Source organism: Archocentrus centrarchus, chromosome 3 (assembly GCF_007364275.1).
Source record: "Archocentrus centrarchus isolate MPI-CPG fArcCen1 chromosome 3, fArcCen1, whole genome shotgun sequence".
Classification (NCBI taxonomy): domain Eukaryota; kingdom Metazoa; phylum Chordata; class Actinopteri; order Cichliformes; family Cichlidae; genus Archocentrus; species Archocentrus centrarchus.
The window spans coordinates 33094015-33119766 of NC_044348.1; the positions used below are offsets into that span (position 1 = coordinate 33094015).

General features: G+C 42.3%; 1 protein-coding gene across 1 annotated transcript in view; it reads right to left on the reverse strand.

Moving 5' to 3' along the window:
* adamts18 (ADAM metallopeptidase with thrombospondin type 1 motif, 18) overlaps nt 1-25752 on the reverse strand; it is a 57556-nt gene that overhangs the window by 26395 nt on the left and 5409 nt on the right. Inside the window, exons 4-14 of the mRNA XM_030726476.1 lie at nt 17515-17821; nt 15234-15445; nt 14901-14984; nt 14622-14781; nt 13063-13168; nt 12170-12307; nt 11925-12078; nt 10332-10427; nt 9609-9757; nt 1390-1562; nt 393-523 (exon numbers count right to left, since the gene is read on the reverse strand). Of these exons, the coding sequence (XP_030582336.1) occupies nt 393-523; nt 1390-1562; nt 9609-9757; nt 10332-10427; nt 11925-12078; nt 12170-12307; nt 13063-13168; nt 14622-14781; nt 14901-14984; nt 15234-15445; nt 17515-17821 (1710 nt within the window). The remainder of the gene's footprint in view (nt 1-392; nt 524-1389; nt 1563-9608; nt 9758-10331; nt 10428-11924; nt 12079-12169; nt 12308-13062; nt 13169-14621; nt 14782-14900; nt 14985-15233; nt 15446-17514; nt 17822-25752) is intronic.

The following is a 25752-nucleotide window of genomic DNA, read 5'->3' on the forward strand; positions in this document are numbered from 1 at the left end:
GAGCTAAAGTGAACATGATAAGCTCTTTTCTCTAAGTACTTATCTCTACCTGGCATACCTGGATTCAAAGGGCTGCAAGAAGAATATAGCCTTGGTGGAGAGAAGCAGCATTATGCTTAAGATTTGATAAAACAGACTAAAAGTGGCTTTCCAATGTTACCCTAAGTTAAGTAAGTCAAGGAAATGACTCTAAAAAAAATCTCATAAATATTTACCTGTTCTCATCTTTTCAAGGCAACTGCTGCAACTGCAAATCTTGATTATCCGCACACAGCTGCACTGTGCCTTTTGATTCTGACACTAACTGTGCTTCTCATGCAACTAGTAGACAATTACAGAAAGTTTTTGCTAAGTAGTGTCATATAACATAACAGTCCACAGAGCTGATGTACCTCACAGACTCCGTCAATGCAGACATCTCCTTTGTGGTCAGAGCAGGACGTGCCGTCTTTGACCTTGCTGGACATAGCGAAGAAGAAGTCGAAGTCTTCTGCAATGCAGTACAGCTTGCAGATGTCTTCATCTGCACAGAGAGGGAGAAGAATGGGACCAACAAGAAAGGTAGCATCTGTAAAATGTGCAGATTCACGTTCTTCTATTATCTGGTCAGTCTGAGGTAGAGGCTACTGTCAACAACCTGCTACAGTATGCAAAACTCCTGCTAAGACTAAAACGCAAAAGACAGTGAATGCACCATAGGGGTATTCATGTGGGCCTACAGGTTTATTTTGTAGTTCAGATCAGTTATCACAGACAAGTCTCTACAGCCGTCTTTGATTAAAATAAATGTCGGTGAAGGTGACTTGGCCCAAGGTCCCAGAAGGCAGTTCAGAATGTGTTCCTCTCTAGATCACCCTCCATTCATCTCCAGCTTAAACAGGCCTGGGACGACAGCCAAACACACTGCTCTCCTTCACTGCGCTCTCTCTCTCCCTTGCTCTATGTAACAAAGCTGGCCCGCAGGCCTCCTTTTTAAATCTATTCTCAGTGTGTCAGAGGGTGCAGGTGGCTACATGTCTTCCATGCACATTACACACAGTGATAGCTTCCTTCAGCTTTTTGGCCCTAATCATTGCAGCAGTAAATAGAGGTTGGCATTACAGAGCGGGTGCAGAATATAAAAGATCTGCAGAATTAAAACAGGAAAACCTGCCCTGAGCAATCTGCAATTCTCTGTATATTTAACAGCTCTGTGGTCTTTAACCAATGAATATAATGTGCTGAGGATACAATAAATCACTGTATTTCTTCATAATCCTCAAGATCCACTGTGTATTTTAAAGAAATGTGCATTTCAACAAAAATCTGTAAAATGCATAACGTGTTAAAGAGTCACATGACTGAATCCTTCTCTTTCCTCGTTGGGATTTTAGGTAACTGTCCACCTACCGTCCACTTTGGTGTAGGGCTTCCACTTATAGTACCAGCCCCTAAAGGGCTTGCTGTTGTACTCAGCGCACTGTTGGGCCCGGAAGTCCACAGCATTGGGAGGGCACGGACGAGTATTACAGAGCTGGTTGAGACGGCCGGAGCCTGAGCAAAATTTACCATTGTTCTGTGGTCTGGATGGAAGACAAGACAAGACAGAGAAGAAGGAGAGGAATAACAGGGGAGGTAGATTTGCTTTATTACCACAGGACCTTTGGCAATATATCAACAGCACTTGTAGTTACAGCACTAAATCTAATGTGACAGAACTGTTCACAGGAGAGACAGCTGGTCAGTGGATAAGACCCACCCAAAATATTTCTTTTCAACACTTCTTGGTTTTGTTCTGTGAATATAACTGCTTCAATGAAATCCCTGTACATCTCTGAGAAAGCTTTAATATCCACTCACAGAAGCAATAATGATTAACTCGCAACAAACGGACGGTCAGTTCTTGTAGTCAAAGTGGTGGATGTGAGAGGAATGGTCAGGTATAAGACCATAGCTACTTTTGACAAGGGCCAAATCCTTATGGCCAGATGACTGTCGGAGCATTCCTGAAAGTGCTCAGCACAAACCGTGACCCAGTGAAAGGGTGTTGTCCTGGAACAGGTCTGATACATTGCAGCTCCAACTTGCAACTGATAGGATCTCTTACTGGAGTCTTATTAGGGTCAAGCTGAATAACTTAAGGTGCCTTGCATGGTATGGTGGTGCAGTGGTTGGCATTGTCCCCTCACAGTATACACACTGTAAACCCAGATAAGTTGAATCTACTTAAAAAAACCAAGGTAACTCGTTGCCTTAAATTTTTTTTAAGTAATGAAACAGTTTATTTAACTCAGCCTGTTAAGTAAGCACTACTCCATTTCCAATTGAACTAAATTGTATGTTCTAATTGACCAAACTTATCTTTTATAGTTCATGAAAAAATAAAATGTCTTTTGATGGTTGTGTGGGGGTGCTGGAGCCTATCCCAGCTGACAAGGCAGTAAGATGCAGGGTACACCCCGTACAAGTCACCAGCCTGCTGCAGGGCTGACACAGACAACCATTCACACCTGTGGGCAATTTAGAGAGACTAATTAACCTAACCCCAGTAACTGCATGTCTTCAGGTTGTAGGAGAAAACCCACACAGACACAGGGAGAACATACAAACTCCACACAGCAAGAGTCCTGGGCTAAGGTGGAATTGAACCCAGACTATCAGATAGCTATTCTAGCTGTGAGGCAGCAGTGCTAACCACCACACCACCGTGCTGCCCAGTGACACAAATATTTTTTACAGTGTTGAACTGTGTCTGTTTAAATTTGGTAAATAAACAAACATGATAAAAGTCAGCCCTGCTGAACGCTGGTACATTAACATTTACAAATAACATTTGTCCATGGAACAATAAAAAACTATATGAGAGAGCGTTGTGAACAATAACACCAAATGTCTACTATCCCAAACAGCGAGAGGCCTGGGCCAAGCCGGAATTGAACCCAGACCTTCTAGATGGCATTCTACCTGTGAGGTAGCACTGCTAACCATCATGCCACCATGCAGCTGCGCATTAATCTAGTCTGTTAAAACTGGTATAAACTAGATTTTTAGCAGGTGCATAACTTGATGATATTAAGTTGTTTGAACTCAAACACATGATTACAATAAGATAGACCATCAAAAAGTACAGTCTACTCAGCATTAACAAGTAATGTTCACATTCTAGGCAATTTTAAGTAATATGAACTCAATATTTTTAGGTGGAATCAAAATCTGGGTTTACAGTGCATGCACTGGCTTCAAATCTATGTGATTTAGAATTGGCTGCAGGTGTGAATGGTAGCCTGTCTCTTTGCATTAGCCCTGTAATAAACTGGGGGCTTGCTCACAGTGAAACCTGCTTCTCATCCACTGTCAGCTGCGATAGTGACCATAGGTGGGAAAGTAGTTAAGAAAATAGTTGGCTGGATGGACCTTCAGAAGTCCTGCAGAGTCCTTGCCTCAAAGGATCCAAGCTGCTTTGGCAGGATGTGAAGGACCAGCACCACGTTAGGCAAATGTCGGAATTTTTTGTTTCTCAGCATATGCCTCAACATATGTTACACAATACACATATCTGTCTATTTTAAAAATTGATAAAGTTTGACATATTGGAAAGTTAGCTTCAGAGCTCACCACTGGATATGATTTGTCTGCAAGAAGCAAAAGCCAGAAGATGTTTAACTTTGCTTAATGTTAAGATGAGGGGAAAAACTGACACACAACTGGCCTCTCTGCCCAAAGTAAGGTGCACTTTCTACCTGCGGTCCCTGCTGCCTGACCAAGAAATATTCCAACAAATAAGCACCCCTAAAACCACAAACTGTTGTTTTTAAACTTCACTTTTTGATGCATTTTAATGAGCAAAGTGCAACATCTTACATTTTTTATTATCTCTGAAAAGCATCAGGCTAGCTTTTTCCCATGTCCATTCTTAATGGCAAACTCCACTAATTGGCTGCTGCCTGCAGCTTTGTGTTTACAGTATCAAACAGGGGTTGATCTTCTCAGTGATCTCTTTCAGCAAAAGGTCAAAAATTCATTCTAGCACATAAAACTCTTCCTTTAAGCTTCAGAGTTTATTTATCACATCCACAGACCCGAGTGCTGAGTCACTGACCTGAACAGAATGTTTTTTTTAATGCTATTTCAACACATCACAAGTTACATGTTTACAAGCCATGCTAAATCAACAATTCATATACCACAGGAATAAAGGGAACAGATGATAATGCAGCTTTAATGTGTCACCAAAATGATAAAGCCAGTCACCACTTGTTAGAAAACACAAGCAGAGTCTTGATATAAAGAGAACATCAGGATGCCGTGTCAGATTTCCCAGGCTCTCTAAACCCACGGCAGGCATTCCAACACAACCACCAACAGAGAAAATTGATTTTAGCTGTTTACAGAAGTGCACACACACACACACACACACACACACACACACACACACAGATGCACACACAGAGTGGGGAACCATGCTGATCAAACGTGCCTCATAAAAACAGTTCACTAAGTGTGACAGTATAATGAAACACTGGCAATGGATCAGAGACAGTGCCTAATAGAAACAGTAACCACCGACGGGAAAACTAGATGTATGTTTCTTTTGAGTTTTCTGCAGCAAATGAAAATGTGTGTAAACAAGACAATCAAAGAATCCATTTTTCTTTAACTTTCACTCTATTTAGACCTGGACTCAATCACAGGATGGCGTTTCTGCTGAGAGTGATGGAGCTCCAGTCAAGGTGTGTCTGTATATGTCTGTGAATTTGCTCTGTGACACTCTTCTCTTTCCTTGGTGAGAGGGAGATTTGGCACAGGTTTTTTGTAGTCCTGATCCTATCGAGACTTAGTGGCAGACAAATGCAGCCCATATGGTAATGTGCTTACGGCAGACCAGCAGGGGTTTACAGCGTATACTCCGTCAGTCAAGGCCTCGTGATCTGAGAAGCACATAAGAAAGTTCACTTGAGAAGATATTTGAATGCACTTCATAGGCTTTGGACAAGCTGGCCCTGAGTTACACAACATTTTTTGTCTCTCTTCCTTTTGTCTTTATCATCCTTTCCTCTTCATCTGGATCATCCAGCAACATTGCAACTGTAAATCTACTTCCAACAACGAGACAGAAACCAGATACGACAAGCCCCAAAGCAGTCTTTATGGCCCTTAAGGATGCTTAAACGTCCCAGCAGCTTGCTGAATCTGCCCAGAGACAGAAGCTGAAACCCCTGTACTGTAGTTCAGAGGTCACCATGTCCAGTCTTGTCATCTTTCTGAGTCAACTGCTCTCTCCCCGTCCCTCGAAGGACTTCACATTCTGCATTTCACACACAAGCAAAGAGATCCACACTCTGCTGCTGCAGCACCTTTACAGGTCCGCTGGGAGACTCCACCTTACAGTGCTCTAAGTACCATCATCCCCTAATCGTGCACCCTGTTGAATTAGTGTGTGACAAAAAAAAACGCTCCCAACAAAACCAGGTCAAGATCATGAACCTAATCTCTCAGGCTTGCTGCTAAGGATTAGGGTCTTTGATCTGGCAGGTGGTCTACAGGGAGTGGAAGAGCAAGGACGATGGAGTGAGGGGAAGAGGGAGGTAAGGAGAGAAGATTCGTTTTCCGTCTTGGAGCTGCTCCTAGCAGGGAAGGCTTTAGTCGGCTGATCCCATGGAGGTCTTCTACGAGCCTGAGCAAAATATCCATGCTTTCCTTGTAAAAATCAATGAGTCTGTGCAGAATCAAATGATTTTTAGGACCTGCTCCTGAAGATTCTGCAGCAAGGCAGAGGTGAAAGACAAATTGCCCATGTCAGGGATATTTTTATTTAAAGTTTTTAGTAGGACACCCCAGACCATCAGGACAGTTCAGTTTGGGGGTGAAGATGATATCAGACACATTCAGTCCCGTTCAGGCTAATCCTTCTTGTTCTGCCCAGATTAAGAGCAGAGGGGCCAAAATAATCACAGAGATTAGTGGGAACAAACACACCCTGAATATCATGAGTCATGGAGTAAAATGTGATGCAGGGGTATAGCCTGCTATCAGGATCAGGCTTGAGTCCGTCTGAATGGCTGAATTCTTGGAGTTGAAACAGCTCTTATACACCAGCCTTATCTTCATTTACAGGGTTTTGACAACTAACTGGCATACTGTCTATATTCAAACAATGATATCATTACATTATTGGACTCAGCATCTTTCCATCCCCTCTCTGTCCCTCTGACCCCATAACTTAATGGTCAGCAGCATCAATCAATTATTTTCAGCAGCTACTCCTGCAATGCTTTGCTTAGTTCTACAATAATGATAAATGAACTTGGCAGATAACCTGACCCTTTTCGGTCTGCCAGTCATGGTGTATAATGTGTATCATATGAGAAGCAGCCCGTCTCTTTGATCCCTCACAGGGATTAGCAGACGAGGCGCATCAGCGTCTGCCTGCTGTTAAGTAAGCAGTGATGAAGGCAGATAAGTAAAGAAGATGATATAGTATAACTCTGAATATCTTAATGGACTCCATAATGGAACTGATATAAAGAAATGGAACAACTGAAAAAAAAAAAACTTCTTTTTTTTGAATGAATCTCTTGGAGCGCTCACAGCTGAAAAATCGTAGCATTCAAAATACACGCAAAAAAAAAAAATATATATATATATATATATAGCTCGATAGTTCTATTAGAGCTGTAAAATGAAATGGAACTTAAATTAGAAACGGAGTGTGACAATGTCGTGGAAACTGCTGATATGTGAGAAAAACCCTCTGAGCTGGGCCACACAGGGAGCTTCACATGCAGCAGAAAGTTCAGTTTGAGTAAAAGTCCATTTCATTGCTTCTTAGTTGGCCTGCAGCAGCAGCACAAAGCTCTTCTCCTAATGGGAACACAAGTTAGCTACACTTAACTAGCAAAACATAAATTGCATACGATTTCTATTTCCAAGGTGGAATGCATCTATTTGGAAAGACAAGAAAGATAAAGTCTATTTTAATGTGTACAGAGGAAAACAACTGAGACAATAAAATGAATTTATCGGGGTTCGTGTGATTTCCAAACCATATGTTTCAAATGTTATCAGCTTATCAAATCACAATTATCAGTTATTATCAGTCCTACAGATTGGACTTGCACTCACTAGTAGGTGAAGATGCATTTAGCCTTTACCCTAATTATTTAGACCACTTCTACCTCATCATCACATTGGCAACCAAGAAATTAAAGCTTGGCAATGCAGTTAAAGCTGTGAAATATTGTATTTTAACATAAAACATGATTTCTTCCTAACGCTAACCAGATGCGTTTGGTGCTGCCAAAAGCATCTGGTTGAACAAGTAAGTCAAAACTTAAGTCCAATCATGGATTCTCATGGCATGGTGAATTTAACTTGGTAGCAGAAATACAAAATACTACAACATGATCTACCATTGGCTGCTGCAGCATCGTGTTGGATGGCATAAAAATGCCATTTTATGATCTTTTATTTCAAGAGCGCAATGCCAAAACAAGCAACTCTTCTCTTACTGGAAACACAAGTAATGAATAGGGTTTTCATGGAAAGCTCAAGCTGGTCTCAGTTATGCAACTTAAAGTGAAATTGCTGAGAGGGGTTGAAGACTCAGCTGGAAGTCAGGCACCAAAAAGCATCGCTGAGTTTTTTTGTTGTTTGTTTTGTGTTTTTTCCAAGTGAAATAGAAGTTGAAGTTGTGCAAGTCCCAAAACCCGAGAGTAACAGCGCCGAGTGGGGTGAAACTGTTTTTTCAGGGGTGAAGATGTGTGACTTGAAAGGGTTTTATGTTGCAGCTGAAGGGTTTGTCAGCTGAAGTGTAAAACATACTTAGACATGCCTTCAGAAACAAAAGCAGGGATACTGTGCGAAACATATCAGCTGTTAAAATAGTTGAATTGTGAATTCCGCAACAAGAATATATGTAGTTTATGTGTAACGACTGAAAGTTCAAGTGGAAACAGGTGTAAGAAAAACAGCTGACATTTCATTAATTTTCTTGTTGATTATATTTAAATTAAGCTGTGTTGTATTTCTCAGGTCAGCCTGTTCATTTGGCTGATGGTGACTCAGTGCGAGCTCTTATGGATTCGCCTGACAGCCACAGAGAAGAGAAAAAAGCTGACAGTGTGAAGTCACACGTGTAGATTTTGCTCGGCTGAAAGCCGTATGAGGGTAGCTGTAATTAACAGGGCGACTGTGTCACTAATATCCCCGTCATGACAGAAGCATTTCACGTGCACTTAAACAGAAACTCGTACATGTGTGCACACACGCGGACTCAGAAGTGACACGCCACTATAATCTAACACGCTATGACTAATTCCTCCATGATGGCTGTCTTTAACAGTGCAAACCAATCAGCAGTAATAAAGTTTGGGATCTGTCTACCAGTCAAGCTGTGCAGTTGCTTTGGATGTTAGCCATTATTATCTTACTGAACACTTACAGTCTGGTCATACTGCGTGTACTAGTGTGTGTGTGCTCTTGCATGATTATGAGTTCTGCATTTTTTGTTGTTGTCAGTTCTTCCTCTTTTTTTTTTTACGTAGTATTTAGAAGGCTTAAGACTCAGCTGACAGCTAGATCACAACAAGAAAAAAAAAACCCTGAAGGCACTGTCTAAGAATTTGTGTCCTTATTTTTCTGCTAATTGGCTGTGGCTCCAATAGGAGGAGATGCAAAATTCCTTTAATTGATTCCACCATTCTCAGGGTGGAGGGAACAGCCAAACATGGAATAAACCTGCAACATAACGGTCCCTGTAGAGTATGGCATAAACACATAACACAGTAAAGGATGAAAAAAAGATTAAATGAATGATTAGAAAATGAATCACCTCTCCAAATATCTCACTGCAGCCCCGTGACAGAACCAGTGTGTTGGCAGCTGTTTAACTGACTGCAGGCTGGGTCAATCAATTGCCACATTTCTTAATTGTAGCGTAGCGACAGAACAACAGCAATAAATCTGAAAATTTTATGGAAGTGAAATAAAGGTTTAAAAGAACTAGTAAATCTTTATGTGTTCTAGGGATTAATAATGAAAGATTGCATGTCTTTTGTGAAGCTCAACATTAAAACTGAAAAGCTGTCGTGCTTGTAATGACATGCACAGAGCTCTTTGCTAACAAAGAGATATGCACTGTGGGATCTGGGTCTGCAGAATTAGGTAGAATTATATTTGTCTGAGTGAGCAGCAATGGGGGGACGTTTGCTGACTATCTTGGCAGCTTTCAGAGAAAAGAGCATGCCATTAGGAGGTTTTCTTTGTCTGAAGCATGTGGAGAGATAGTCTGTCCGTCTGGACTGTCAACCTGACTGATGAGAGCAGTTATCGGCACATGTGTGTGTATGTGCACGAGCAGAATGTGAGTGCATATCTGTGCTGACAGCTACCTGGCAGACAGCACTTTCAGGTGTGCAGAAAAAAAAGTTGTTTTTTTTTTTAGAATATGAGGCCTTCAAGAATTACTTTCTGGCCCAAACTGCAACTCAGATTTGCACCGTAGCAGCAGCTGCGTGACAACATGAATCATTTTGTCGACTGTTTGCCTAGTTAACTTTATCTAAAGCATTCAAATAGAGGTGATGAATTAGATTAGAGGATTCTGCGAGTGTGTGCAAGTGTATGTATACCTTGGGCTGGTGCAGGAGCGCTCCCTGTACATGACACCTCCACCACAGGTCCTGGAGCAGTCAGACCACTGAGACCAGGCTGACCACTGGCCGTGCACCGCCCTAGGACCGTGCTCCCCATATTTAACACATTGACCCCGCCGACACCACTGGAGAAAAGAGAAAGAAAGAAATGAAAGAGAAGAAGACAACAGAAATAGCATTCTTATCGGTACTTGAGTGTTGGCCCTGGCGTCTTGCCTTTGTTTCCTGGTTTGGAGAAATGCCCAGCACCACACCTGGACAGAGAGACTCTAACTACAGCCAAAACGCACACATACACAAGCACATCCATTGTGCGGCAGACCCGGGTTGATCCGAGCCAAACCCTGCACTCACACACATCACCACCTCTCTCTCTTTCTAAATATCTTTCTATCTTGAGAGAGTTGTGCCCAAAATGTGCACCCATGCATGTAAGAGCGGCGTCGATGGTTATTTTGTCTGATTTATGTAATTGTCTTTAATCAAGTAAGTAATCAAGAAAATATCCAAATGAAAGAATGCAGTTTTCATCTGTCGTCAGTTTGAGCTTAAAGCAAATCCTTGCATATTTTTAAAGATCTTTTAGGATCTTTTCTAAGATGCACGGATTTAGTTTGACTCAGTGTGGTGCTAATTCAGAGGATGTTAGACATTCTGACTGCTGCGATCTTTCATGTAAGCAAGCAGACCGTTACTCACCATGTCCGGGCCACAACTGGTACCTTCTGCAGCAGGCATGAACTTGGTCTCGCACCGATGCCCCGTGCGGTGACACCACAGCGACTTGCAAATGTCCTATAAAACGAGACACACAAATAATGAGATAACCATCAAACATGGCGTTTGCTACTGTTATCATCTGTGGCACCTTTTGGCACTGAGTTCCTTTCCTTTTTCCTCTTCCCTCCACCTTATTCCTGCCAGGACCACCATCACTCTGCTTGATAAGCCCCCACTGCCTCCAACAGGCTTCTCCACAATGCTTCTGTGTCAAGACTAATCAGCGAACTTCTTTAATGAAACAGGTTATAATTGTATCTGTCATCTGACCCAACAATACGGAGACAGAGCGAGCGAGTGAGCACAGAGGGAGAGCCGGGGTCGGGAGACAGGCGGCAGAATCTGGCAACTGGCCCGACTGCAACTGGCAACGAGGACGGAATCAGAAAGGAGGGAGAGTGGAAGTGGGACAGACTGGGTGTTTAAGACTGAGCCTTACGCAGATCTACTTCACTGACACAGAGCAGGTGGGTGACCGCTACGGCATCATGCTGAAAATCCTTCTACATGATCCCACCGGGGACAAGAAAAAAGGGTGAAAAGTGTGAATGGCAGCCTCCAATCCACTGTTAATCAGCATGCAGGTTAATATACCACCTGCCAACTCCTACGCAGGTCGAAGAAATGCAAATAATCGCATTTGATCTTCTATTATGGAAACACAGGAGGGATCCGGGGAAGTCATGAACAGCCAAGGCGTCGTCATGTGGGCTAATCTGCCATATATACGACTTGGCAAAGTCAATTACAGCCATGTGAGAAGAAAAGCTTCCAGTACTTTAAATAAAATTTACATGTGAATCAACATCGCTGAATGCACCTAGCATAAAGGCTTATACCAAGACAACAAGGGTTTGATGCAGAGGGGGGACCCATTCGAATGATGGAATGCATTTTAATGAAGGGTCAAATGTGGGGGGTTTAAGGTTGCTGTGTAAAGTAATAAAGTGCCAGTTTAGCACTGCATCATTAGGTCTGTAAGCAGATAAATTCCAGCTCCTATATGGTCTGGGGGTGGTCCATCTGATTACCAGGAACTGCGGTGAGTCTCAGGGTTGGCAAAGAAACGTGTGAACAGTAAATGATTAAGGACCATGTACAAACAGTCCTATTAGGCCAGTACAGATTTTACTGTCTTAACCCACAGCCATGGATAATGCTGCAGGAATGAGCCTTCCTCTTCTTTCTTTAGTCTATATTATTGTTGTTGGATTGTTGTTCAGGATGTTATCAAATAGGAGATTTATAATCAATCACACTGTTTTTTAAACTTTTTTACAATTTCTCCTTGCAGCTCAGCATGTTTGGTACAAGTCTTTTTTTTCTGTACCATGCTGTGTACCAGTTTTACAAGTTTCTTTAAAAGTGAGATTGTATTAAAAAAGCAGAGTAAACCATGTATATCAGGAACCAGCAGGAGCTAACCTGATTACTAACACTCCTGGTTAATTTAATATAACACAATTAAAATAATATATCCAAGAATTCAGAGAAATCAGGTGATTACCCTACCTTAACAAAATCAAGGCTGCATAGTTTGGCCTTGGAGCCAAACTGCCACTTGCACTGCGTGTCTGCTCCATAAAGCTGCCCGGGAAGCTCTTCGGGATACTTGTACTGACCGATCTGCTTGGGCTCATCCACTAAACAGGATGCCTGGGCTGTTCTGGTGAACACAGAACGGTGCCTGTGTCAGTGAGGAGGAGAGCCGCGACACGTGACTGGCAGCTTTATTAACATATGTGCATTAAGGTTACCCAAGAAAGCGGCTGAGGTACTGTCGACTGCAGGTGGACCAGGAGAAGACCCCGTTGTTACCAGCCAATGTCGGGGACATGATGTTGCCCTCAGTCTTACGGCAAGGGTTTCCCTCCCCATCATGAATCATACCAAAACTAGAGAAAATGAAGATAAGACACTTCAGCCATAATGAGGTATAAATGCACTGACGGGTGTGTAGTGACAGCTGTTTGTGAGTAAAGGTGAGTTTTAATGGTCGTACACATTGTGATACTGAGACAAATTATTTTTTAAGTTTAGGGATTTCAGAGAGAAAGAACATAAATTCTTTAATTTGTTTTGATTTAATTGATTGTGATAGTTTCCTGTGTAAACATCTTGCTGATGTCATTGTGTACCCACTTTTTCACTTTGTTATAATAGTTTGTTGGATACAATTTTCTCCGTTCTTTGATTCATCACCACGTCATATGTTTGACACATGTCCCATTTTTTATTTGTCAGTGATTAATAGCTTTAGGATATATATATATATATATTTTGACATATTACTACACAGGTGAATTAACACTTAATTCATAGTTTTACTGCGACATGACATCTACACAGATCAAAAATAAACCACCTCCAGTGGTAACGGATAAATGCAAACACAGAGCTGCACCGCCTCGGGTAGTTTCCATTATTCTACCATAAAATGTCATGGAGTGGATGAAGTAGTGCTCTAACGTAATGCTCTCATTCCAGACTGTATTTGTTTCTTTAAAATCAGACCACATCTGTCATTTAACACAGATTACATCCAACCATGGCACAAAGCCAATCAGCCCCCCCCCCTCCAAAATGACACTGAAGTCTGAGGCAGTCTCATCTGTTTTAAGTCCGCTGGTACAATTTCTAATAAACGTACTTATGTCCAGACTCGTGTGCAATGGTGAAAGCCAAGCCGAGTCCTGTATCCTCATTGATTGTACAACTCCTGTACTTACTGCACATGCCACTGATGGGTGCGAAACCTGCAGACACAAGAAGGAGAGAAAGGTTAGTGGGCTGCTTGAAAATCCAAAAGGAAGCGAGATAAAACCCAAAGTCTGTAACATAATCTCGTTCTCTTAAACTCAGCACACGCTCTGTCCTGACAGTTTGGGACGACAGCACATATCTGTCATGTGCATGCTTGCCTGGAAGGGGATATAATAACGAACCGGGTAGAAAAAAATCAATATTTGATTGTCAGATGTGGTTTGTGCTGCACGACCAAAATTATCGTTATTGTGTGAAATGAACTTGCGATCTTGCTGCCGTTGAAAGGGTTGTTTCAAAGACGGGGACCAGGTCTGTGACCGCTCGCAGACAAAAAAACACAAAGCAACTTCGGTGTGTGAAGACAACGATAACATGCCAATAAGTCAAAGTCAGTCTGCTATCGGTGTGCTTTCAGTTTGTGATAATACAGTAATTAACTGAGATAAACCAGTGAAAACTGCAAATCTGCTGCCATCAACACACACAGAAATTCACATTAAACAGAAACAGGGCATATGGAGCAACGGAGCAGCCGAACGTAGCTGATTCAGAGTCGTGTAGTGGTTTACACATTCGCCTAACGAGGCGGACTGATCGCAGGAGGAGACGCATATCCCTTGGGGGTTGTGTCAGGCGACCCACTGTGGCAACCAGCCAGAACCTTGTGGATTTGAAACTGAAATTCTGAACGTCCTTCACAAACAGAGAGGTTCAGGGTGCTCCACTTTTGGGTCACCAGCTGGGGGCCGCAACTATCTGCAATCAGTCACAGAATGCAAAAACCGAATGAAAGCAGTGGGCAACCACCGATTTTTCCTAGTTGTAAGGAAGTTGCTTACTGCAAGAACCAGATGTTAAAATTTAGCAGCCCTGGATCGGTTTAGTTTTTGTTTGAATCAAAGGTCGACCCTGGAGTTTTCACTTTTTTATTTATTTTTTGTCTCAGACAACCTTGGCAGGATATTTTTTAATGAACAATTTTCCCCTGAAGTAAAAATTCAAGTTGATGTTTGTACTTCAATCTGGCGACCTTGTTGCATATCAGACCTCCTCTCCTTCTCAATGTTTGGCATCCAGGGAAGGCAAAATGCCAAATAAATCACACAGTTTTTTTATGGCATGATTTAATACAACAGCAAAATATACGATTTGGTCATAGTGACAAATGACTGCCAGTCTTTCTCTTGACAACCTTTTTTGCTTGCACCTGTCAGGCTTCCTTCCCTCCTTGTTATAATGTTTGCACCCACAGCATCACATCTACACTGTCCTAAAGCAAAATGTGACAACATTTCAGAATGCAAGAGGCTCTAAGCTGTCAGTGGTCCCACATGTCACAGAGCCTTGTTGCTGTTCTCGATGCTGAACACTGCTGCTTTTCACATGCATGTAAAAAAATATTTTAAAAAAGACGTTTGGCTTGTTAAAGCGAGCTGAGCTCACCCAGCGTGTCACAGGGCTCATTCTTCCAGGAACAAATGTCCAGTCCAGTGAGGAGAACAGCGTGATCGTGGCGTTTACCGCCTTTCCCCACTAGACCTGACTGCCACTGACAGAAACTGTTGAGGGACTGGTCAGCATGATGATTTATGTTCAAGCCAAGCTGGAAGTGAAGGGAGAAAAATTGAGATTTAGAGCACGATCATGGGTGTTTTTATCACTGCCGAGTGAAAACCAATACAAGTGAGGTAAGTTCTGCAGAGTTAGTCTGAATCTACTTACAGGGTCCTGGTCCAGGAGCAATAAGCTAACCACCACAATGTTGATGTCAGTCCCAATGGTGCCATCTTTGAAAAGACTGGAAACCTGCAAAAGATTAAAAAATTGTTGTTTTTGTCTTGGCATTTTGCAGAAAATACAGGAAGAACAAAGTGTGCGTGAGTGTGCAACAAAGTGTCCAAAGGTGGAACTGAACCAGTGAGAGTGTCATTATATAGAACACATTGTAACCACTTAGCATTTTTTTGGGAGAGTCCCTGTGTGTATTTGAACTATCACCACCTCGACACCTTCTCTTTCCAACACCTCCCCCTCCCTTGTCTTTTCCAGCCCTACCATGTTCATGATGGTGAGGACATAGGTGGTGACATTCTCCCTGCCATGTTTCTCCAGCATCTTCCTGTCGGCCACGACCAGGGTCTCCACATTCAGACCTCCCACTCTGTTGGAAATGGGTGATCTTTTTTCCCTCCCTGGACCTTCCACATCAGGTACAGCAAACTCATCAGGCATGATAAAACGGTCCTCAGCAGGAGGCTTGGGTGCGTCTGGGAGGGCAAAAAGGGTGAGGCAAAAAGGAAGGGAGGAGAAAACACAGAGGGAGGGAGACAGTATGAAGGAGAGAGACAAAGATACTAAGAGACAGGAAGCTTGCAGGGAGGGTCAAATGAATCAGCTGTCTTTGTCCTGGCTCGTGCCAGGGGTTAAAGTGCATGCTCTGGTGTTGAAAGGACAGGAAATTCACTCCCCACGCTGCTTCCTATCATCACTACAAAGAGAGATAAAATTGTTCAGGTTCAGTACCCTCAGGCTGGTGTTACACTTTTACAGTGGACACAATGGCCTTAAATTAATTTAGATAAACATCGAAATGCAGCATTCTCAAATATTTAATACGTTCATAAATTATAAGGCTACAGTGAGATTAAAAAACTCTTGAGTCCACCAGTGAAGGCCGCATAAAAATTTGAATGAAAAGCTGAATAACTGGAATTATTTGGTATGACCTCATTTGACTTTTATGGAGCATGCACATGAGCTAACTTTGTAGGCCTTGAGGTGTGATCGGGGTCATAATTCTGCTGCAGTATGAATCCTTCTGCAGAAAAATGCAAAGCAGAGGGAGAACCACGTCTCTGAAGACTCAACATCAACTTTGTCATAACACACTTTGTCACATACACACCCCCTTTTAGTGCCATAAATCCCAAACTTCATTAGAAAATCAGATTTTCTGTAACCACTTATTATGAAAACTGGTAAGTTTTACCCACCTCGAGTGTTTGACCTTATTTCCCATCCTGAGATGCAGTTTAGAGACGCTTCTCGTCCTCTGAGACCACAACTACGAAGCCTTTTTAGGACAATACTTTTGCTGACTGCAGTGTTGCTTTCTTGTTTTTTGGCGTATTCTGTAACTGTGATTCGATTTAGCCTTTCTATCTCCCACTGAACAGCGTTTGATGCATTAATGTGGTCACTTTTGGTCTGCCTGATCGTGTTTTTAGATACAGCTGATCCAGTTTCCATGAAGCATTTTAGAGTGTAATGCACTTCCCCCTTAGAAACCTTCAGTCTAGACACAGTTTGAAACTGAAAAACCTCTGTGTTTGGAATAATTTGACTTATGACAGTTTCACATGGGTCTGGTGCCGTGTTGTCCAGTCTCACAATGTTGCTTAAAAAAGGTTCCACTGGAAACTTGAGGCCCGGCCACATTTATAGCAGGTGAATGATGGCTGCAGGTTGATTTCCTTGAACAAGCCTTTGCTGAGCAGATCAAATTCACCGCAGTGTGATGTGAATGCTGCTTCAGTGGAAAGATACACCTCCAGTTAATGAGGTCAGTGTCTCCAATCAGGCTCAGTTTGATTAGTGACATTAAAATAGTGCAGAATCAGAAATATTTCTTATTTTACAATGCCATAGTCTCTTATGATTCCATATGAAATTCTCATACTTTCTGATAATTTCCAGCTCTGCATATAATTATGACATGTCTGAAAATGTCCTCTCAGACTTTTTGAACCCACTGCACACACACTGCATATACACATGCAGACACATCTGCAAGGTTCAAGTTCAAGTTCATAATCTGCTTTTATAAGCCTTATAAGCATTATAATGCTGCAAAATGCAAATAAAGCCCTATGATAATGCTTTTTGTTTTCAAATTTGTGATTGAATTAGATTATCAGAGCCTTCTTTATCCCGACAGAGTAGACCGGACAGAATGATATTTAATTACAGATGATAATAATAAAAAAATTAGTTACTTGAGACAATGAGGCAGTCCAAAGGCATATGTTCTTTATATGACAGTTCACATCTTCTATGTAGCTAGGACAAAGAATATATGTATATATACATATATAAGTATTCAGATATCAGAATTTAACAAAGTAACATGCTGCCCATATATATTCTGTACATATGCAATTTAATAAGATGAAACTTGAGTTATTGAGATGGTTAAATGGTTCAAAGAATATGAAGGCTAGAAATGCTCGTCTGCCTGATTTCACACATTACAGTTGCATTAAGTACGGCACATATTACCGCACAAGTGTGCTAATATCAAGTGTTGAGGAAAGGAATATAAGGTTCCCTTACATACATTGCTTGCGGCGTCCACAGAAGTGTTGCCTCGGCAGCTTTCCATGTTGGTAGTCATGATGCTGCTGCTGCTGCTGCTGCTGCTGATGATGATGATGATGATGATAGTGAAGGTAAGGGTTGTCAGGTCTAGAAGAACTGATCCCAGATGGGCTTCTGGATTTTCTGTGGACAGTGTGCTCTGCTGAGCGTTTGTAGAGTACATGTGGGTAATGACCAGTGGGGGCACTGTAGTTGTGTTGTCTGGCCAGGTGTTGGGGTAGAGGGGCGATCAAATACTCCTCCTGAGACACACGGATCAGCCCTGACTGCAAAACACACACACAAGGGTCCATCCCCATGAGTAAAAAGGGTTAATAGAAAATTCTTCCAGATAAACAGAAATTAGTTTGATGGATTTGATCTGCATTTCTAAAAAGTGTAGACAGGCATTTTTCAATATCACCCTGACTGAAACATACATACTCTGTAGTTTCACGATGCAGCCATGCCACACACACACACACACACACACACACACACACACACAAAAATCACCTCTATAATGCTATCTGAGACCACGCTGCCAGGCTTGGATAAAGCTTCAGTGTAGCTAAAGCAGCTGTTTCCAGAAATCCTCTCCACTGTAACAGACATATCACCTCAAGACCCACCCACCACAACCCCACCTATTCTTAGAACCTAAACTCTATCCTAACATTAGGCAGATGTGCACTGTAAGAGTTTACAGATGTTAAGGAGAGGAGAGGTCTTATTTAACTAGAAGACAGAACAGCGTGAAATTACTGGGGGGGGATTTTTAAGAACAGGGATTTGTTTTTAATTGATTTCAACAAACTCTAAACTGTGTGAGCAGCTGAAATGAGATCACTCCAGGTTATTTCAAAACATAATTTACTGAAAACAGACTCCACTGAAGCATGTCTTGCTGACATGGTCATATCAGTGCCAGCATTTGATTTCTTCCTAGGTTTGTTTCTGATATAATATTTTTCCAGTGTATAGTGTTGTTTTCTCAAAAGTTCATTCAAGTCTGAAAAGAGTAACAGGAAATATTTTTGGACCCGATTAATATAATGAAAGAAAACAGATCCAAGAAAAGAAAATGGTTAAGACCTTTTGGTGTTGGAAATGTTTATCATCTTCTTTACTCTCCTGACTTAACACTTACCTTTTATTTGTGATGTAGTGAATTAATGTTTCCTCTACTAAAAATATGGGCACGACTGAATAGCTGCAGAAACTCAAAATGTTAGAGAGTTTGACAGGCTTAGCTCGCAGGGTTCATCCCCAAACACATTATGAACCCAATCCACTTGTCCAGCCTGACACTGTAATGTCAAAGTGGTGTTTTGGTGCGCAGTTTTAACCGAGAAGCCTCAACTGGCCTATGAACTCAGAGATAGAGCAACTGAACCTTAAACATTCTGTCTGAGCACGGTATCCTACCTAAATCACTCTGCAACTCAACAAATGTACACAAAATAGCTGTGCAATCAATCAGGCGCACACTCGCTGAAATACACTCGCTGACCCAGTGACCTATGACCTTTTTGTGTGTCATCTATCTGTGTGTATGTGTGTGTGTGTGTGTGTGAGAGAGAGAGAGACAGAACCCTGCTCCTGTTGAACTGACCCCATTCCGCCCAGACTAGCAGGTGGCAAAATAAACAGAGGCAGGACAAAAGGGAAGCCGTGGTGAGGCTCTTGTTGTCAAAACAGTGCCTGGATATGTGGCAGACTGCCATCGTCATGCCCATCCATCCATCTATCCATCCATTCATCCAACCGTCCATCTCTCTAACCAACCAGCTGCCAGTGGATCATCAAACTGTCCATAAATCATCTGCTTCTCCCATCAATCTTGGTGCAATGTGAAGTTTTACAGGAAGCAAACTGTCAAACTATATTATCTTGACTGCATGTAAGGTCCACATGGTCCAGTGGCTGGGAGTTTTGTTCTGCAATGTCAATAGTTTGAACCCCAGCATATCAATACCTGCCAAAACAAACTTTATGCTAGATACTTCACAGCTACTTGCTCCAGAGGCACCGCACTGTGAACACATTGTGGAAAGAAAAATTTCCCTCTGGGTCATGAATAAAATATATCAACTCGAAGAAATGAATTAAGAGAGAGAAAAAGCCCTCGGCAAAAATTGACTGCAGCTTCCTAAAATAGACTGGAATTCAAAACAGAGCTGGAGAAGGTCAAAGGAGCTGTCTCCAATCAGCACACACACACCGCTGTCGCCTCTCGTTTGCCCATCTTTTCATCTGTCTGGCATTTAGTGCATAGCTGACCTGTAAAAACATACACCTCTTTAAAGATGGAGCACTTTTATTTTTTTTATTTTTCTTACCACTGAAGTAACCTGTTAGAATGCCATTCATATCATCCTTGTTCACTGATTAGATTTCTCTTTGTAATACTGTAAGACCCTTACCTTCCACTGTAAAGTGAGTTGGGATGAATAACAATAACCTTGTAGCCATTATAGCCCCACATTATAGGCCTGACTGTCTGAACTTGATTAGAGCAAAACTCACATGCCTCCTCGTGTCTCTCTTTCTCTTGTGTCACCACATCTGCCAGCTCTCCTCTTTCTTTCCAGCAGATAGCAGATGGAAGAGTCTGTGATGATAATGAAAGGAAACTAATTCCATCTGCAACATTGATTTCAAAAAAAAAAAAAAATGGGTCTGTGCCTGCCTGCGTTTTTGTGTGAATGTATAGATTCGATTTGCTTTTGTCAGCATGTTCTGTGTGCTCTCTGTTTTTGGGAACACCAAAGCATGACGTTATAGTCGACTCTTAATTTTGGACACGGCTGCCAGCGCTGCGTACACAAAAGGGTATGTTGCAAGGCGTGAGCGCTAAGTAAGCAGAGCGTAAATAGGCTTTTCAAGCACAACGACAAGGTGAGAGGTCAGAGAAGACTGCTGTGTGTTTACACGCTGAGGCTGAGTGCGCTTTAATGTGGTCGGCTCACACTCACAGCTCATCTGCTCACACTCCAGTTCCCATTTTCTTGTACTCGACCTGCTTTTCTGCTTGCTCTCAGATTCTTATTGATAAGAATGAGTGATGGTGTTTTGGACAAGTGAGAACTTTTGTTTTGTTAAATTACTGATGATTGGCTTACTGGGGAAGGACCACCTCCCTCGACACTCCACAAACCTCTGCTGGTGTAATCACGGATGTATTAAAAAGCTGGATATAACACTGAAAGTCAGCTTTGGTGCCAAAAATTTCCCAGTTGTCAGTCGCACTCCAAAAGTCTTCTGCAGCCGAAAAAGAATTTTCCCATAGACCAGAATTACAAAAGACACCTCCAATTGTATGAGAGGCCTTTTTTTGATCCACGATGGGTTCATATCTGTAAAACTTTGCCAACACCTAGAAAATGTTGCTTTATTTTCCTGACCATCATCCCAAAATGTAAACTTTATCAGCTTAGCTGGAATCTCTAGTGGGCAGAACGTGGAAGCAAACCCAGAAGCTAGGAGTCTTTTTTTGCCCGCTCTCCAGGCTAGCAATTTTCACTCAAATGAGCATATGTCATCTTTTAATCATACAGCCAAACATGCATTATTTACTTTTATGTGGCTTCAGTGTTTTCCAATAATGTTTAGTTGTAAGAATGTAGCCTTTACTTTAAAGTTAGTTACATCTAAGTAACATAATAAGAGTTTCCTGCCTTGTATGTATTATCCATCGATTAGCATCAGAATTGAACCTTTCTGAGGCCCCGTTTACACGACACCGTTTCAAAATGAAAACGATGTCGTTTTGATGCGTTCCGCCCTTCCGTTTACACGACAACGGAGTGAAAACGATGTGTTTCGGAAACGGGGTCCAGAGTGGAGCGTTTCAGAAACGCACCGGCTTGCGTTCTCGTGTAAACGCTTGAAACCGGGGTGATTTGAAAACAGGTGACTTGCACATGCGCACTACGGTTGCGACGGCCACAGTTTTCCGCGCATGCGCAAATTGATAAACAGTACTCGCGGATTCACGAGTGCTTCTTGTGCTTTTCTTGTGTTTTTACCATTTTGTAATTCAGTGTTGTGCACACCAGCGATCCAACCTCATCGTCAGTCCACACAAAGCCTCTCACATTGGCCGTTTTGTAAGTAATGAACAATTTGCCGCGCTTACTACTGTGTCCCTCCACACATGCGCGTCTTCCGTAAACAAGCTTTGCAAAGAGAAAACCAACGCCAACTTGTGACCTGGCATGGGAACTACATCGTTTTCCTCGTTTCACGTGTCATCGTGTAAACGGGGCCTGAATTTGTGAACATGGCTGCAGCTTCGTTATCTAGCATAACCATAGCAGCATCACTGCTACCACTGCCTACTCGAAAATGTAGCTGCATATCCTGCTGCAGTGACAGCGAGTGATGAGCTCAGGGTGTTCGCCCGGTCTGCTGGAAGAAAGTTGAAGAACAGCTTTTCACAAACACATCTACAATAACATGGGATGGAAATGGAAAATGGTATTTCTTTTCAAATCTCGCTGACCGCTCAAAGCACCTGTGCTCTCTCTCACAGCCAGAGTCTGATGAAGCGACCTTTTCCTATGAAAAATAAAATCACACTATGAGGTTGCATTATGCAACTCAGTCCTTCTAGTTCTTGATGCATACTAAAAACTAACATTTGCCTCAACATCTGTTGATTTGAACACTGACAGCTTCCTTGTGAACCTGAGTCATCTGACCAATGACGCCGTATGCTAAGAACGTCACAGATTATTGAATCGATTGGTGATCACTGTTAACTGCAGTGCTTAGACTTGTTAATAACTGCACCACAAAGACTGAGACTTTTGTAGGCATTTTCCAAAGATCTTATGAATCTTGAAGGGTTACTAATATACAACATGATTTAAAATGCCAGTGCCATTTGGGGGAAAGCACACCGCTCAGATGATCATCTATAGATTTACTGATGAAAAGACAGATTAGCTGTACAGAGTTTCACACAATTTTGCAGGCGCACTCTTCAAAGCCCACAGAAAGGCCACCTGTAAGGTTGATAGAGAAGACCTCTACTTATCTGTCTACATTAACACTTGTAAGACCTGACTAGATTAAAGGGATGAACACTCTCTGCTAAACACCACTTTAGGTTTTCCCCACACATTCACACATTTCTCTTACTGTCTCATAATGCCACAGTCAGATTACAGGTTGGACCAATTCACCTCCAGTCAGCAAAGTCAATATTTTGTACATGAGGAAAAACTTCTTAGTTTCTTTGGATAAAGTCAGCACAAGCTTCTTAAACAGCTCTGTTTCTTTAGCAGCACAGCAGTCGGGGGAGACGGCATCTTTCGCTTGTCTCTGTATAAACTGCAGCCTCTTTTAAGGTTCCCTACCATGATATTATAAGGCAAATGAGTAAGTGCTTACATGCTGTTTAAGACTGGGGATGAGTGGTGAGAAGCCCCAAGCCGGTGATTACTGAGCTCTAAAGCACATCTGCACTCCAGCTCAGCAAAGAATCACGTGAACGCAGTGTGTGTGGTGAATGGGGGGGGAGGAAAAATCATACAGGAGCAAAGGAGGATCCTCAGGCATCTAACTAATTCAATAGAATCACAATCTGAGTAATTATAGTCTGCTTATGTGAATTATGTGTGTTTAAATTGGGGTAAGAAATGGGTAAAGAAGAGATGTTAATTTTGGAACTGGGATCAGGAAGAAAAGAGCCGAGCAGCAATGACAGGGCAGAACACGGGCTGAATTTCTCCATCTTTGCTGTATTTCCAGCACAGTGTAGCATTCATATAAAAATGACTACTGCTGAACTGCATATGGACTATTTACAAAACACTCCATTAGCGATAGCACATATGGATAATTCACTTCATGTACAACTCATTAGAATCACAATGTGTCAATAGCCTAAGGTCATGCAGCCCTTGTTTAGCCTCACTAATTGTCTTTGAACAACCTACTGTCACCCTCTGAGCATGTCTAGGGAGCACAAGAGGTGGGCCCACACAAAGAGAGAAACTGATGGTGTTGGTTGAGTCTTTTGTCAGCTGGAGCCCTTGGGCACGGACTCACTCATTATCCCATGTAGACACAGCAGGGAACCGGAGGACTACTCCCACACCAGTCCACAAAAATGGAAATGCCCTCTTTCAATGTGCCATTACTCTCTAACTGGGTTACAGTGCAGCTCTAGCACTTTTACTAACTTTGAAAATACAGCACTACTGTGTTGCCAATGAGGCAACGGTAGGTACATCTATGAAATGCATATGATGCATACTGTAGAGGTCCCAACGGCATCATTTACAAATCACGTTCAGCAAGTTTGAACTGCATGCAGCTGTGCTACCAAACAGGCATGCTCAAGACTGCAGCATGCTGACATTCAAAGTCACAGGTATTATCACACCTGTACTGTAGCGTTCTGCATTGCTGTTGTATCATGTCATGAGTCTAAATGAAGCTGTGAGGAACATAAATGTAAACGGGACCTACGTTTGAATGACACAGTCCTGTTACTTTACCAGATTAATGTGTGACAATATCTGAAAAGGGTTTTATTTACTGCTTGTTAGTCTATCAGCTGGGCAGTACTAAGTTTTCTGCAGGCCTGGACTGTTTTACAGCAGCACCAGTCAATGTTCTGCAGTGGTGACAACAGTAGGTCAGATTTGATGTATGGCCTCTGTTTGCAGAAGTTGCAGCATCCACTTGAGCACTTCAACAGTGGCCATTAGTCTTGTGTGAGAAAGACCTTGCACAGTGCAGAAAGGACATACAAGCACACACACACACACACCATCCCACACCCATGCTGAGAGCCTGACCCCCCCCCCTCCTGCTGGCATCTAACAGTGGGCACTACATCACTGTCAGCATCCAGACCACCAGGGAAAAGCTCCGGGCCACTCTGCTCTTGTAGCGCCAAGATCTGAGCTCCTCTGTGGCCCGGCCCAGTCGCTGAATTATGGCCAAGCCAGAGAAGTATGTTGTAGTGGGAAGACGTTCCTATTTGTTGGCCTTTACGGATAATGGACAGGTACAAATGGCCCAAAAGCTGTCCGGAAATCGGTCATTCAAGTGTCATTTTAACTCTGCAAAAGCCTCAGGGATTTGGAGCACAGTGTTAAACACACACACATCATATATTGTCTCCATTCCAGCCCCGTGGATGAATAGTCATATAATGTCTCAGCTCCATTAGGAGTCTAATAGGATTACAACATGTTGAATATTCAGTGCATGTAATCATTTAAATGTATGTATTTTGACTAGTGTTATTTTCTAGTTTAAGTTTACACTCGCTTGCCAGCATGTTGTTTCACACACAACAGCTTTGGACTACAACTAACTTTAAAATCATCAATTATTCCTGAATATTCAATCAAAAAAACAAAAAAAAAACAAAAAACAACTCTGGACTAGAATTTGATGCCAGCAAAAATTCTGCAAGAGACGACGTCACATTTTCCCAAAAAGTAATGGAGCTCAGCCTCTCGTATATCCACAGTGTGAAGTGTTCAACAACAACAAAGCACATCCAGCATCAATAACAAGGCCTGGGAAAAGAGCAGGCACCTTCTTCACACCACAGGGAGCCCCACGCCTGGCAGAGACAGACAGGAGTTGTAGGTTCAGCTCCCCTCTTAGAACAATCACCGGTGCCTGCCACAACACTCAGAACTGTGTCAACGACGGCCATCAAACACTGCGTTTGACCTGCCTGACAGGATGAAGGCGGAGGTGTGTCCTGACACTTTCTTTAATGTTTTTACGCTCACACTTGATTGTTCAAACAGATCTTTAAGCTATAAATTTTGGTACCTGGGGGGGGGGTTCTGGACCATTACGACCCCAATAAAGATCCAAGAGGTCTCATTCATGAGGATAACAGACATGTTATGGAGAAATAATGGCTCAGCAGTGGTAGTGCGTTGGCAGTCTGTTGTCAGTCCATGGGCAGCTTTGGACTGCCCGTCTACCTGCAGAGAGTATCTGCTGTTGATTCAGAAATCGTTAGAGGACCGCACAGTAGGTGGAAAAGTAATGTAGCTGTCATAGAGTCTAAACATGGGGAGTAATGGAGTAAATTTGCAGTCAGTCTTTGCAATCCAGCACATTTTCTCATTTACAGCACAACTGTTCAATCATTGTGTGACGTGAGTGTGCAGATCTGCTCATCTTTATTTCAAAAAGTTACAAAACTGTCACAAAAGTGTGTATCCTGCCT